The sequence below is a fragment of the Crocodylus porosus genome, unplaced genomic scaffold (genome assembly GCF_001723895.1).
Source record: "Crocodylus porosus isolate Cpor-Errol unplaced genomic scaffold, CroPor_comp1, whole genome shotgun sequence".
NCBI lineage: Eukaryota > Metazoa > Chordata > Crocodylia > Crocodylidae > Crocodylus > Crocodylus porosus.
Window position 1 is genome coordinate 5444260 of NW_017728923.1, and position 15202 is coordinate 5459461.

Below are 15202 nucleotides of genomic sequence, written 5' to 3' on the forward strand. Positions count from 1 at the left end.
GGCCGCATCGTTAGTACCCACATGGACAAGGACCATGGGGTAATAATCGGTAGGCTGGATGATGGACTGGAGCATCCCCTTCACATCCTGAATCTTCGCTCCGGGCAGGCAGTAGACCTCACGTGCTGAGGGATCCTGGCGACAGATGGGGCCTTCTCCTGCTGTCACTCACCAACAAGACTGAATCCTGCTTGGAAGCCCCCAGTGTGCCTGAGAACATCATAGGGGTGTTTTCAAAAGCAGCTTCACCCCTGAATTTCCAAGTGCAATGCCAGTGAGTGGGAGCAGGTGAGTGGGGCATGCCTAGGAGCAGCACTCCCCTGGGAGGCCAGGGCACAATGTAGAACTCAGTGTGGTGTGCCCTGGAGCTCAGGAGCACATGGCATGGATGGCCTGGGGGCTGTCTCTAGCTGTTGGCCTGTGCAGAGGTGCAGCAAAGGGCAGGGTTGGCCAAGGTGTGGCAGGAATCAGGGCTGAGCATCTGCCTGGGGCAGCAGTGTTTCCCTCACAGTTGTCTTACTGCACCTTGGAGAGTGAAAGGCCTGGGATGCAGGGCCAGGGCAGTCCTGGTTCCCATGTCCCTACCAATTTCTGAGCACTGTAGATTCATGCTTTGAACTTTCACTCCTGACTAGCAGCCCTCAACTTCTCCAGCCCAGCCCCAGCACAGCTCTGCCCATGTCCTGTCAGCCCTGACCTGCAGCACCCCCTGTTGTTCCATTAAAGCACATTCGGATTTGCTAGCTGTGGGATATGGGAAGTCCCTCCCCTTCAGATTCCTTAGCCTAATCCCCTGCTTGGCTGTGACCTCCAGGGCCCTCCCTGCAGTTGGGTATGAGGACATGGGCTCTCCACTCTGTGGGATAGCAGCTGAAGTGTATGTCCGCCTTCTGCCCCGCCCTCCCCAGCTCCCTGCCTTGCTTCTATGGGGCTAGCAGGAACAAGAAGGCAGGGAGCTGTTAGCCCTCCCTGACTCATCATGTGGTACTCTTCCCCCAGGATGGAAGTGGCCTCTCTTCTCCCTCCAGCTCCCTGACTTCTCCCAGCATGGCCCCATCTGTCTCCACCACCAGTGGCTTTGCCAGCAGCTCCAGTCAGAGATCCCTGCAGAGCATTCTGGGTGAGCATATGTGCATATGTTCAGTGGGGCATGGGTGTGTTTCTCTATAGAGAGCCCTCACGGGGGACCTTCCTCTTGGTGCCTCACCTAGTGCTGGGTGAGACTTCTCTGCTCATGAGTGCTCTGGAGACTCTCTCAGGCTGTAATACTGTCAGTCTTAAGTGGAAAAGAAGAGCACAAGGTGGGGTGGCCAGGTCAGTAGTGCAGCCCAAAGCCTAGGCTCTTTCTGAGAGTCCTGCCCTGGTAGGAGATTTCCTGCATCCTGAATTTCCTGTGTCCTTTTCTCAGGCCCCAGCTCAAAGTTCCGCCATGCCCAGGGAACAGTCTTGCATCGTGACACCCACATCACCAACCTCAAGGGGCTCAACCTCACCACTCCGGGAGAGTGCAATGGTTTCTGTGCCAACCAGCAGCGCCTGGCTGTCCCACTGCTGTCAGCCGGTGGGCAGATTGCCATCCTTGAGGTAACAGTTCAGCTTCCTCACAGTTGGGTTTGTTGCAGCTGAAAGGCACTATGCCCATGACCGTGGAGCCTGGCTGGACCCAGCATGGGAAGTAGGGAGCATAAACTTCCCTCATTCCCTGTTAGCGGGCCACAACCCTAGCCTAGTGCTGAATGGAGCTGCCTAATCAGTCCTAGCCTTCCACACACAGGCCATGGCTGGTGATCACAGGGGAAGATGCTCTGTCCCAAATCCCTGCTGTGACAGAACCAGAACTTCTGTCCCACATAAACCCTAAGATTCTTAAATGTATTTTTGCTCCAAACCAAAAGAAAAAGTTGGAATTTTGGCATTTTCTATGGAGCAAAATTTCAAGAATGTTTCAGTTCAGGCCATTTGGTTGTTCCATTCTGACTGTTATATTAAAATAGTGTGTGCATGTGTATGCAGATGTGTGTGTGTGTGTGCATGCATATACAAACCAGACACACACATCCCCCAACCCTGCTGCTTAAACTAAAGGGGGTCTCTCTGGGCAGCTCTTTTATCCTGCCTGAGGCCAAACTCTAGCACACAGGATCACATATACAAATGCCAGCTCAGTTCATCTAGTTTGACCCAGAGAGTGTAGTGCTGGAAGGGGATGTGATAGGCACCCTGGGTTGTCCTACTGCCACTGACTGGGTGTCTGTTTCAGCTCTCCAAGCCAGGCCGTCTGCCTGATACCTCCATACCCACTATCCAGAATGGGACGCCTGTCGCAGACTTCTGCTGGGACCCCTTTGACCTCCAGCGCCTTGCAGTTGGTATGGAGCTCTGCCTTCAGCTACTGTTTGGCTACCAGGCACCATGTGCAGCCTGGCCAGCCAGGAGACTAGAACCCTCCCACTGGCCTGAGGTGGCCCTTCCATATATCAGGCACAAGCCCTGTGCTGTGCTGGACCCTCCATGATCCCTCCCCAGGGCCCACTCATGGGAACCACAGTCCCTTCTAGTAATAACAAGGACAGTAAGAAGTCTTTTAGATATGTAGGCAGTAGAAGAAAAACAAGTGGAAGCGTGGGACCCCTGCTTAACACCTCGGGGCAGCTGGTAACTGATATTCAGGACAAAACTGAACTCCTGAATGCCCACTTTGCTTTAGTATTTCACCAGATAGTGGGGAAAGTCAAGCGAGATAAGGCTCACAGGGAACATGCTGGAACTGACAGCCTCCCCACTGTGGATGCTGAGTGGGTGCAATACCAATTAGAAAAGCTAGACATTTACAAATGAGCAGAACTGGATGGACTCCATCTGAGAGTGCTGAAGGAGCTGGCTGAGGTAATCGAGGAACAAAACTCCTTCAGAATTTGTGGTGCACAGGGAAAATCCCTGAGGATTGGAAGAGGATGGAACATTGAATGGAAAATCCCTGAGGATGGAACATTGTGCCCATCTTCAAGAAGGGGAAGAGGGAGGACCCAGGCAACTATAGGCCAGTCAGCCTAACCTCCATCCCAGGCAAAATCCTGGAAAAGCTCATTAAAGAATCTATGTGTGATACGCTTGCAGAAGGTAAGATTCTGAATGACAGCCAACATGGCTTTGTCACAGGTAGGTCTTGTCGTACCAATCTCATCTGCTTCTACAACCAGGTCGCTCGCCACCTGGACATGGGAGACGTGGTAGATGTTATGTACTTAGACTTCCAAAAGGCTTTTGATCTAGTATCCCACGATATCATTGTGGGAAAACTGGAAGATTGTGGGCTCAGCTGCTTGATGGTTCAGTGGATGGGAAACTGGCTACAGGGTATGACCCAGAGAGTTCTCATGAACACATCTGTGTCATCCTGGCAAGTAGTGGCCAGTGATGTCCCTCAGGGGTCTGTGCTTGGACTGGTGCTTTTCAACATCTTTATCAATGATTTGGATGGGGGAGTGAAAAGCTTGCAAGCCCATTTTGCAGATGACACCAAGTTATGGGGCAGTGTGGACAAACAACCCTCAACATACATACAGCCTCAGCGGTGACAGATTGACTTGCACCACAACCAAAAGGGACCTGGGGTAATGATTGACCATTGTATGAATATGAGCCATCAGTGCAAGGTAGTGGTCAGCAGAGCAAACAACACACTGGCATGGATCAACCGATGCATCTCGTATAAAATTAAGGAAGTGATACTCCCACTACGCTCAGCACTGGTGAGACCGCAGTTGGAGTACTGCATCCAGTTCTGGGTGCTACACTTCAATAAGGATGTGGAAAAACTTGAGAGAGTCCAGAAAAGAGCCACCTGTATGATCAGGGACTTGGAAGGCAAGCCATATGAGGAAAGGCTGAGGGACCTGGGCCTCTTTAGCTTAAAGAAAAGAAGGTTAAGAAGGGACTTGATAGCAGCTTACTGCTGTATCAGAGGAGTGCATCAGGAGCTCGGTGAGCAACTGTTCACTAGGGCACCCCTGGAGAGGACCAGGACCAATGGATGCAAACTCTGGCAAGCTGCTTCAGGCTTAATACTAGGACAAACTCCTTCACAGTCAGGGTGTCCAGACTGTGGAATAAACTCCCTCCAGAGGTGGTGCAGTCACCTACCATGGAGGTTTTCAAGAGGAGACTAGACAGTCACTTCGTTGGGGTCGCCTAACCCCAGTTGTCTTCCTGCCTAGAGTTAAGGGGCTGGACCCGATGATCTGCAAGGTCCCTTCCAGCCCCTAACAATCTATGAATCTATGAACAGTACTGGCACCTCCCAAACTCCCATCTTCACCAGATCCAAAGCACTCTGCAAACAGGAACTGAGCCCCTCATTCCCCTTCCCCCTAAAGGAGTCTGTTTTAGACAGGGCAACTGAGGCACAGTTTATTAATGGGAGTCTTGCAACAGCACCAGGGCCAGAACTTGGATCTCCCAATTCCCCATTTTGGGTTCTTGCCACTGCACCACCTGCGGGAGACCGGGGTTCAGTTCTCAGCAGCTCTCTTGCCCCCATGTGGCAGAGGCTGGCAGTGCCATGCTGTCAGTCCAGGGCCTTCCCCTGGCTCTGGCACACGGGATCGGCTGGCACCAAGCTCACTCTTTGTCTCTGTTATGTGCAGCTGGGGAAGATGCCAAAATCCGGATCTGGCGAATCCCTCCAGGAGGGCTGCAGAAGATGCTGCTGGAACCAGAGGCTGTGCTCCGAGGTAATGGTCATGTGGGTGTGAGGGTGCCTTCGCCCTCCCAGCGGGAAGGCATTATGAGTGGTCTAAGGGCGCCTCACTGCACAGGGCAAGCACTCAGTGGCCAGCCCTGGAGGAGGCCAAGACTTTTCTGACTGCTGTGTGGCTTGTTTAAGTAGTGCAGGCTGTGGTGGGTGGGTAGACCCTGCTCGGGTGGCCTTGGCAGAGTGTAGAAAGCAGACCAGCCCTGGCTAGGCTGGGCTGTGGCTCCCTCGCCCAGGTGGCCGCTCACACTGAGAACACAGAAGCACTTTCCACTTCCTCTTTCCCGAGGTCATACAGAGAAAATCTACTCCATCCAATTCCACCCGCAAGCAGCCGACATCCTGGCCTCTTCCTCCTATGACATGACAGTGCGGATCTGGGACCTACGTACCAAGCAGGAGGTGCTGTGCCTAAAGGGACACACTGACCAGGTAAGAGGCGAGCCAGCTTGTGGCAAAGCCAAGCCAGGGAGGACAGGGCTGAGGCAGAAATCAGGGCACCACCTGGGAGTGGAACCAGAGTGTGGAAGGGATACACTGAGGCACCGGGGAGCAGGGAGGAGGAGCGACATATCTGTTCTGCCACATTAAGCAGGGCTGGACCTGGGTTGGGCTAAGTGACTTCTGAGGGCAATGTAGGAGGAGCTGTCGGTGATGGAGCATTGAATGCTGGGACATGGAGTCTGTGATGGCCACTGTGTTGTTCAGCACTCCTGGCGCAGGGTGCTGGGAACCTACCTCTGCCATGCTTAACCACAGCCAGCTCCATTACAGGATCCAGCAGCACAGAGGGGATGGGGCATCCTAAGACATATCTGCAGGGGCAGCCATCGGGACCTGGAGCATATAGCAGCATATTAACAGTTAGGCTGGAGTTGGGGCTCTCAGTGCTCACCCATACCTGCTGCCTGGGCTAGGGGTCCCCTTTGTTGGCTGTGGGGCTGAGACCTGTGCTATAGAGCAAGAGGCCTCACCACCAGCTCTGCTGAGCTGTTACACTGATGTGTGTTGCTGCAGTTGTCTCCCAAAGCTTGTGCCCTGTACCACTGCAAGCTGTATGTTCTACATGTGTGGTTTGGTCACCAGTACCTGCTTTGGCCTGGGCTGCTCTAATCTAGTGGTGCTCAACCTGTGGTCTGTGGGCAGGATCCAGCCTGTGGGGTTGTGTCATTTGGTCCAGGGCGCTCCACACAGGTCTGGAAACTTGGCAGTGGAGAAGTTGTAACGCTGATTGCTGGTGGCTCTGGGACTGGGCCAGCATGTTGGATTGTACCCATGGACTAACTCCATGTGCCAGCCCTGCACTGGATTGGGCCCCCAGACTGGCCTTGCACTACTCATCCAGCCTGCAGGGCCAGATAAGTTGAGCACCAATGCTTTCAACTGAAATCACAGTGTCAACAGGGAGCTTTGCTGAGATGGTTGGAACCCTGTTTCCTTTAAACTGGGCAATGCCAGTTTGTGACTGGGCCCTTGGCAGGAGGCGCTGACATGGGTCAGGGTCCCACTCCATGGGGAGGGTGATGGGAACTGCCTTGTGGGGCACAGCTCTTCCCTCTGCTCTGCTGTAATCCTTGCTCATGCAGGCAGTATCCTCCCTCCTGACTGTCTTGTGCTTTTCTCAGGTTGGTTCTCACACTGAGTCTAGGAGGAGGGTTTGTACTGGGAGGAGCAGGCTGGAGCTGCCACTCACCCAGCCCATCAGTGGCTGTGCCCTCCCTGGCCCCAGGTGGTGCTGGAAGAGCCCAGTGTGGAGGCAGATTGTCATGTGCAGTGCAGCCATCACTGCAGGCTGGGACACAAAAGATATCAGCGTTGGTTGTCTTACAGATCTTCAGCCTAGCCTGGAGCCCTGATGGGCGGAAGCTGGCCACGGTCAGCAAGGATGGCAGGGTGCGGCTCTACAAGCCCCGGCAGTCGCTGGAGCCCGAGCAGGTGAGTTAGAAGTCATCAGGCAGGTCACTTGTGTGGAGCTCAGCGGGGGGGATGGAAAGCAGGGTTCGTGCTGGGGTGGAACCCCTGAGCCATACAGACAGAGTGGATCCTGGGGAGAGTGCTGCTGGCAGTGCTTTTTGCATGGACGAGCAGGTGGAGCAGGCTGCAGGGCTAGATGTGTCTCTGCCAAGTCCATTGCTTACACACCACTGCTCCCCCCAGCCTGTGTGTGGCCCCTTATACAACCATTAGGCTCTGGTCATGCTCCTGGGAAAGGCCATCTGCATGGGCAGGGGGTGGTGCCTAGAGGAATAACCCTAGTCTCTTCCTCTCCTACAGGATGGCCCAGGCCCCGAGGGCAGCCGAGGTGCCCGTGTGGTCTGGGCATGTGGTGGCCACTACCTGCTGGTCTCTGGCTTTGATAGGTAAGGCCAGAGTCCACTTCCCCTGATGGGGCCTGTGCCTGCTGGGCTTCTGCAGCTTGTTGACCCCACTGGCCACTACCGAATGCCTAGGAATGTCCAGCTTCCCATGATGGGGCACTTGGTCCCTCCCTTCCCATCCTGTGTAATTAATTGCAAGGGCCCCATCCAGCCTGACCACAGCTCAGGCACTTGTAGAGGAAGGCAGCAGCTGAGTCTGAACTTGGGTACTTGATTGATTGAAGGCAGCAATTAATGCTTCTGAGTCAGAACCACCAGTGTCAGAACCACCAGTCCTCTGAAATGTTGTGCCAGTCCAGGCAGCTGCCCTGAATAGGTGAGACTGATGCAAGGAGGTGCTGGTGCCCAGAGCTCTCCCCACACTCCTTGCCCTGAGCTGGCACAGTGCCAGCACTTGTCAGAACCAGGACTTCTTTGTGGCCAGAAGCATTTTCTCAAGGGTTGTATCTATGACCTTGCTGCCACATGTAGTGGGGACAGACAGCACAGACAGGGCACTTCTTCAGCGTCGCTCCGAGCAGGGTCAGGCCAGTCACAAGACACCTCCCCAGGAGAGCCTTTAGTCACAGGAGACTCCCAGTGCCCAGCTCCCAGCCCAGTGAGAGGGCCCAGGACTGCTGGAGATGGTTTGTCCCAGATGAGAAGCCCGCCAGGCCTCTGACAGGTTACACTTACTATCCCAGGATTAGGGGCTGTACCCAGGAGCAGGACCTGGCAGGTAGCTGGAGGAGACTGACAATGCTGGGGCTTGGTCCATCCCAGCTTGTTACTTGCAGGAAAGCCCAGAGCTGCTTGGAGTTCTTATGGGCCCTAGAGGAGATGGCATTCCTCACTTTTTTCCTGAACTGTCATGACATACAGTTAAATACAAGAAGTGTCCCCTCCCAGAGGTGATGTGTCCCCTCCCAGACTGTGCTTTGCCTGTGAGTCAATTCTGGGGCAGACAGCACCATTGGCAATGCACCAGAGGATTCTCTGAGACCAAAGGTGACATGTGGCTGTGCCTGGGTGTGGTAGCAGCTGTGGATTTGGCAGGACAGTAGGCCTGAGGCCTCCATGTGTGGGAAGCTAGTGAGGTGTGACACCCCATGCAAAGGTCACTGGGAATAGGGGCTCCTCTGCCCTTCAAGAGAATATCAGAGTAGGAAGAAACCATCATGTGTGCAGACTGGGTGCAGACTGGGTGCATCATGTAAGATCAGCTTGGTCAGCCTCTCTCTGCCAGTATCCAGGCAGAAAATAGCTCTGTGTCTCTATCTTCAGCTGTCTATCAGGATCCAAGTTGGGGATGGGGGGAGATCCCCACATACTGTCTCCCCTGATAGATCCAGGGGCAGGTCCTGAGCAAGAGAGAGCTATTGTCTGCATGTCTGAACCAAGATGGCCACCACGCTCCATGCCTACTGCACTGTAACAGCCAGCTTCCCACATACTAGAGCCATGTGGGCTAGCACAGAGGTTTCCCAACCACCAGGCTGTGGCCCAGTATCAGGCTGCGGTGGGTTGGCTGCCTGGGTACCCTGCTCAGACCCCCGCCTGTCCGCCTGGGAGAGCGGCTTCCAGCTCCAGCCAGGCTGTGGTATAAAAAAGGTTGGGAGCCACTAGGATGGAGTATGGCATTGTTTGGCTGGTAACACTTGCCTCACCATCCCCTGTGGCCAGTACAGACAGCAGATGGTTGTGGTGCTCTCTCCGACAGCCGCAGTGAGCGCCAGTTGTATCTGTACAAGGCCGACTCCCTGTCTGCTGGGCCTATAGCAGTGGGCACTGTCGATGTGTCTCCCTCCACCCTCATCCCCTTCTATGACGAGGACACCAGCGTTGTCTTCCTGACAGGCAAGGTAAGTGGAGGAGTCAGTGTCCAGGGTGGACAGGGCTGTTTGGCAGTCCCTGATTTCCTTAGCCCAGTGGGGGCCAACCTTTTTGGCAGATATGGCACAGATTGGTAGGTATGCCACAAATATGCAGCACATTCCCGAAGTGCCACTGCAGTCCCCTTCCTCTGTGATATGTGCTGCTCTGCTTTCTACTCTCTGCCCTGTGCTCCCTCTTATCTGCTGTTCTGCTTTCTGCTTCATGCCACACAAAGGAGTTGCCTGTGCCACTTGTAGCACATGTGCCATAGATTGGCCACCCCAGCCTTCGTACGTGCAGATCCTCTGCCTGGCCTTTGATGTTCCTGCCAGGGCATAGGAGCCGAAGTTATGGCTACAAGATACTGTGTAGCATGTAAAGAGGGCAACCTCCAAAGAGGAGACTCTGGGGGGACCCCGCTTAGTGCTCAGACCAGGTCTCCGTGCGTTTCCGCTGCTGGGGTTAGCCCAGCCCACCCAGGGCTGCCAGGTTGCAGGCAGTGCCCAGCTGTGAGCACATCCACATCCAGACTGTGCATGGGCAGCAAGCAGGGGTCCTGCTGCCTTTGCTGGTCTTAGCAGCCCCTGCTGGCCCTCTGCATCAGTGAGCAAAGAGGCTGGCAAGGTGAGGGTCTTCCTGCCTGGGGCTGTGATTGATCCTCAGAAGGGCCTAGACTTTGTGCCGTGAATGGTCTTGGGGAGCATCCCCTGCCTCAGCCTGCAGCCTGACAGGCAGCCCTGGGTGCCACACTCCCACGCAGGGAGGGAAGGGTTGTGCTGTTCCTGGGTGAGGGGCCTGGTCCCTCTTCATTGCCTCTGGGACTCAACCCGCTGACCCATGTGATGCCAGGTACCCCACCCTGCAGGCCTTGTTTAATAGGAGCCCTAGACTTCTGGGTCCTAATAACCCTCCCTCCCCCCCCACATGCCCCTTCTTCCACTTGAGTCCCAGGCAGAGATGAGCATGGGATGGTGGGAGGCCCACCCAGACCCCTACCAGCTGCAGGGAGCCCTCCTTAGACCTCCTCTCACTGCCCAATGCATCTAGGGGGACACACGAGTCTTTGTCTACGAGATTGTCACTGAGGCGCCTTTCTTCCTGGAGTGCAACAGCTTTTCCTCCAGCGACCCCCACAAGGTGAGTGCTTTGGGTGCATACAGCCTCTGCAGAGACCAGCACTCTTCCTGCTCCTGGAGTGCAAAGGCTGGATTGGGCTGGGAACAGCAAAATGAGCCCCATACGTCACAGTGGCTCAGGAAAGCCAGACATAGGTCCATGCCTCAGGATGATGCAGTGCTGCAGCACTTGGGCTCTGAGGCACATCCATCCTGCCCAGCCCTTGTTTGCTTAGGCTGTGTCCAGCCTCCCCCTGAGCACCCCCAGGGAGGGATCTGGCCTCTTCTCAAAGCATCCTGCCCCACCCTGGCTGTCCTTAGGCCCCCACCCCCATGCCCCTGGGTATAGCATGGGGGAGACAGTTCCTCCGCAGCTGTGCCAGCACCTCTGCCTGCTCTTACCCCACTCCCAACCCCTCTCCATTTCTGGCACATTTGGAAACTGCCCCCAGTGGCCATCCAGGTGCATTACCACCCCCATAGCTCGTGCTGGTTGTAACCTGAATACCCTGGGGGGCTCACTGCAAAGGGGCCTCGATCAAGGACAAAGCCTTTGATCCCCTACAGCCTGGGGGAGCCCAGCCTAGCACCAGGCTGCTGGTATCCGGCTCTTTCCCTGCTGAGGTTCCCTGTGGGTTGGCTCCAGAGATGCTCCTCCCCCAGCTGGGGCAGTACAGCAGGTGGGGTAGGACTGCCCAGTCCCTTCGTGCCTTGCAGTCAGTGTCCATGCTGCTGTTTCCATGGGGTGTGTGGGTAATCACAGCCCTCTGCAGTGTAGGGAGACAGGAGTGAGAGCCCCCAGCAAGCTTGCTCCACAGAGGGCTCCGGGGCAGCGTCCTGCCCTACAGCAGGGTCTTCTTATCCCATGCTGTAAGGATCAATGCAGAAGACTTGGGGGATGCATGTCTGGGAAGGGGAGGGGCAGATACTGAGGGCTACTCCCTGTGTTTTGCATGGAAGTGGCCCCTGTTTTCTGCAAGGTCTGGGGCAAGTGTGCATAAGTCAGGGCACTAGCATCCCTGTGTCCTGGCTTAGGTCCTTCACACATGGCCCATTACCATACGCTGTTGTAGCTGCACACTGCCATGTTCTTCATCACAGCTGGCTATGTCTCCCTGGAGGCTAAAGCCATCCCTATCTGGATGTGGCTTGTGGCTCTGTCAAGGACACGAAGACCTTCATGAAGCCCTGGGCAACTCAACCAGAGCTCTAGAGAGCCTGCAGCACTGCCTGGCATGGCCTCCCAATGGCTGGGACCCTGCCCTAGATTCAGCCTAGAGTGAGCTGGTGTGCAGCACCTAGCCAGATCATCAGCACTTTGGGGAGCACGAGCCTGGAGTGCAGGTGACCCAGCCCCTGGGACCAAGACAGCCTGAGTGCTGCGGGGCCTGACATCACCCCTGTACTTTCCCAGGGCTTCGTGTTCCTGCCCAAGACTACATGCAACGTGCGGGAGGTGGAGTTTGCCAGGGCCCTGCGTCTGAGGCAGAGCTCTGTGGAGCCAGTTGTTTTCAAGGTGCCCAGAGTCAAGGTAGGCCCTGTCGCCCAGCTGCACAGCTGTCACCAGGGTAGGCTCCTCAGAGAGACTCTGCCCTTTTGGCTGGCCAAGGACCTGCTCCTTCCCACTAGTGCTGAAAGGCCCTGGATGAGGGGCTAGCCCAGGGCTGATTCGTTCTCTCAACCTCCCCCCCTGCAGAAGGAATTCTTCCAGGATGACATCTTTCCCCCCACGACCGTGTGGTGGGAGCCAGCCCTCACTGCCACTGCATGGCTCACAGGCAGCAACGCACAGCACCAGATGCTGAACCTCCAGCCCAAGGACATGACTCCAGGTAGGAGCAGGCAGGCTCAGGGTGCACTCTGGGGCAGAGGGATGGGGGCTGGGCCTCACAGCCAGGTTTAACCTGGGCCTTGAGTGCTTTCAGCCCCTCACCCCCGGCAGCAGCATTGGCAGGGGGTCCTGATATGGGATTCTCCACTGATGGGAACTGCTGGAAAGGACCCACAGGTTGGTGCTGTGAGTTCTTGCCAGGCTGGGCCACACCAGGTCAGCTTGGCTCTGGTATGGCTGGAGTGGGGACCAGGAGAGGGCTGGCCTGGTGGGGGTTGCCTCTCAGCGGGCCTGTTTAAAGGCCAGTGCAGTTCACTATTAACCTGTGTGAACTTTGAAGCATTCCTGTAAAGCAGAGATGCTGTGCAACATGAGGGCAAAGGCAACGTTTGCAGGGCTGGTGGGGATCCCTAGGGCCGATGGGTCCAGCCACCTGCCCTCACAGGTACGACAGCACACCCGAAGAGGGTGTTGGTGATGTTCTTTCTTCCTGATGGTGGCTCTTTCCCCAGTGAGCGAGGCCCCAAAGGATGTCCCGGTCAGGAAGTATGCCCCGTCATCTGTCTACCTGGAGGAGAAGTCTGATGAGCAGAAGAAAGAGGAGGTGAAGATCCCTGTGTGGGGCTGAGAGAGGCATAATCCCACCAAGCACGTCACTGCCCACTGTTGGCCCATGCTGGGTTCCGTCACATTATTTGGCACTGCTGGGCCTCCACCACCAGCAACCAACACTGCCCACCAACATTGCCAGCTGGGGGCCAGAGATCTGGCACCACAGTACCCAAGAAAGGGACAGGCACTCATGTGCCATGTTGCCAGGGGCTTATAGAACCTGTTTCATCAGGAAAATCCCTGGGAAGGGGTGGCAAGCAATGGATAAGCCTCCTGGTGCCCATCAAGGTACAGGTGCCAACCACCCTGTAATTCTTCTTGCAGTTGCTGAGTGCAATGGTGGCCAAGCTGGGCAACCGTGAGGACCCCCTCCCTCAGGACTCCTTTGAAGGGGTGGATGAAGACGAATGGGTAGGAAGACACGGCTAGGGGCTGGTTGGGGTGTGTGTGGAATGGGTGGTCTTTGTATGGACATGTTTCCCACATGCTGTCCTGGGCCTTGGGCTAGTTTCACTGACTACTGGCCCTTAGCTCTGCCCAGGATGTATGGAGGCCTAGGGGCCCTGTATGTCCCGGCTGCCAGGTATTTGGTCCCCTGAGAGGACCATGTGGAAACATGCTGCCCACTGCACTGGCCAATGCCTGGAGCTGCTCTGTGGCTTCCTGCTCCCAGTAGTGAGCTGGTCACACAGTAGGCTTTGACTAGCTTGCTATGGAGCAAAGCTGATGGTCCCCCTGCCTAATGGGAGCCTGACCCTGGAACATAGGCTCTGGAGAGGACCAGCAGGCTTCAAAGAGCTCGAGAGCCCTTACCACCTGCTCATGCAGTCATGGCCCATTTTTCCCCTTGTTTGCAGAACTGTCTTACTGCTGTGGCAAGCTCTGGCTTGCCCCAACCTGCCCAGCACAGTGCAGGGTTTCATAGTTTCATAATTTGTAGGGTCGGAAGGGACCTGAGCAGATCATCTAGTCCGACCCCCTGACATGGCAGGAAAGAGTACTGGGGTCAAATGACCCCAGCTAGATGTTCATCAGGGTGTTGGCGCTGAGTTCCCATGCCCATCTCCTGGCTGTGCTCATGCTAGTCTGTTCCTCTGCAGGACTAGTCCTGGCAAGGCAGTCCTGTTCCTTCAGCACCACAGTCTCCTCATCTCTGAAGCTGTCTGGATCCTTGCCTCCCTGCCTTGTATTCTCAGGGCAAGAAGCCAGGCACCCCAAAGCCAGCACCAAGGCTTCGCAAGCAACTGGACTGCACCCCACTCCGATGGTGCTTACTCTGAAGAATCTCCCATGCCCACCCTAGTGTGCAAACCTCCCTGGTGGAGACCTGGACCATCTGCTGGACCTTCTCCCAAGTGCCCACAGAAGTCACCTGCCTTTGTAGCCGTCGGCTCCAAGTTCTGAGTCAGCTGCTGGTCCAGCATCATCTCTGCAAAGGACTGGCAGGATGTCTGAAGCAAAGCCCTCCTCTAGTCTCTAATGATCTGTCAGAGGAGGTGGGGAGGGGTGGTGCCAGCCATACCTCCCCCTGCTTTGTTTTCTGAGTTTGCTTGATCCTAGCTAGAGCAGTATTGTCAGCAAGTCACACAGGCTTTGGGGGCTAGCTGTGCTCTGGCTGGTTATCATACACACATTTCTGCTGTGGGGAGTGCAGTGGGTTAGGGATAATTCAGGGACCAACCATGCTCCACAACTGCCCTCACTCAAGAGCATTTGGAGGGGACAGGGCCTTGGGACTGTGCCATCCAGGTTGGCCTGGCCCCAGACAGCTGTGTTCATGGCTGCAGACACCCTCAGTTTTGCCAGGGTTATGGCTCAGGCCCTCGTTCAGCACAGTGCCTAAGTGCCTCACTTCAAGCCTGTACTTAAGTCTGTCCACATTCAACAGAGGATCAGCACATTGCTTGGAGGTACTGACTTGCTCTGTTTCTTTCACTTAAGCAGGTGCTATTGAGACCAAAGGGCATAGCTGGCCAGCTTCATAATACAGGGTATGACCAGTTCTAACCCAGCACACCTGATTGTAGACCCTACTGGTCCCAGCACAGCCATTGCCTGGTGCTCTCTAAATAGTAGAAATGCCCGTGCCTCCCCACAGAGGTAAAGCCCAGTGAAACTTTTCTTGGGGTGTGGTGGGGGGGAAGGGGGCGGGTATCAGTTTTCTATAGCAAGGGCACCAGCCCTTCCTGGTGTGCATCAGTCCTTAGTCTGGGTCTACATGGTGAGCAGAGAACAGAGAAACTCCACCAGTCAGCAGGAAATGGTTCCTTTGTGGGCAGTCCCAACAGAGAACCCAGGGGCAATATGAGCTGTGCAAATCAAACTACCCAGCCAGCCCTGGCTCCCTCCAGTTCAGGGATGTAGCAGGGAGCACAGTACTGTGCCACTGCTCATGTAGGACTTGTTCTGGAAACCTTCAGACCCCAGGTGGGGGCCAAGATGGCATCTTCCACAAGACCAACTTAAAGAACAGCTCACACTGTCACTAAATTCAGATCTGCTCCTCCCCTCTCCCCATCCATGAGGCTCAGATGCAGCCTTTGGGCCAGCCCTGGGCTAGAACCCATGTCTGCTTACTCCATCCCGTTTGCATAGCTGCCTCTAGTGATGTCAGGAAGATGCATCAAGATGCTTTGCAGTGCCCACCACAAAAGGAGCA

General features: G+C 55.5%; 1 protein-coding gene across 1 annotated transcript in view; it reads left to right on the plus strand.

Moving 5' to 3' along the window:
• The window catches only part of CORO7 (coronin 7), a 195211-nt gene extending 180548 nt beyond the window's left edge, over positions 1-14663 (plus strand). The window contains exons 15-28 of the mRNA XM_019540157.1: positions 1000-1120; positions 1409-1584; positions 2261-2369; positions 4647-4733; positions 5043-5185; positions 6584-6688; positions 7028-7113; positions 8831-8972; positions 10033-10122; positions 11515-11631; positions 11797-11932; positions 12444-12535; positions 12868-12954; positions 13644-14663. Of these exons, the coding sequence (XP_019395702.1) occupies positions 1000-1120; positions 1409-1584; positions 2261-2369; positions 4647-4733; positions 5043-5185; positions 6584-6688; positions 7028-7113; positions 8831-8972; positions 10033-10122; positions 11515-11631; positions 11797-11932; positions 12444-12535; positions 12868-12954; positions 13644-13649 (1497 nt within the window). The 3' untranslated portion in view covers positions 13650-14663. The remainder of the gene's footprint in view (positions 1-999; positions 1121-1408; positions 1585-2260; positions 2370-4646; positions 4734-5042; positions 5186-6583; positions 6689-7027; positions 7114-8830; positions 8973-10032; positions 10123-11514; positions 11632-11796; positions 11933-12443; positions 12536-12867; positions 12955-13643) is intronic.
• The last annotated feature ends 539 nt before the right edge of the window (positions 14664-15202 follow it).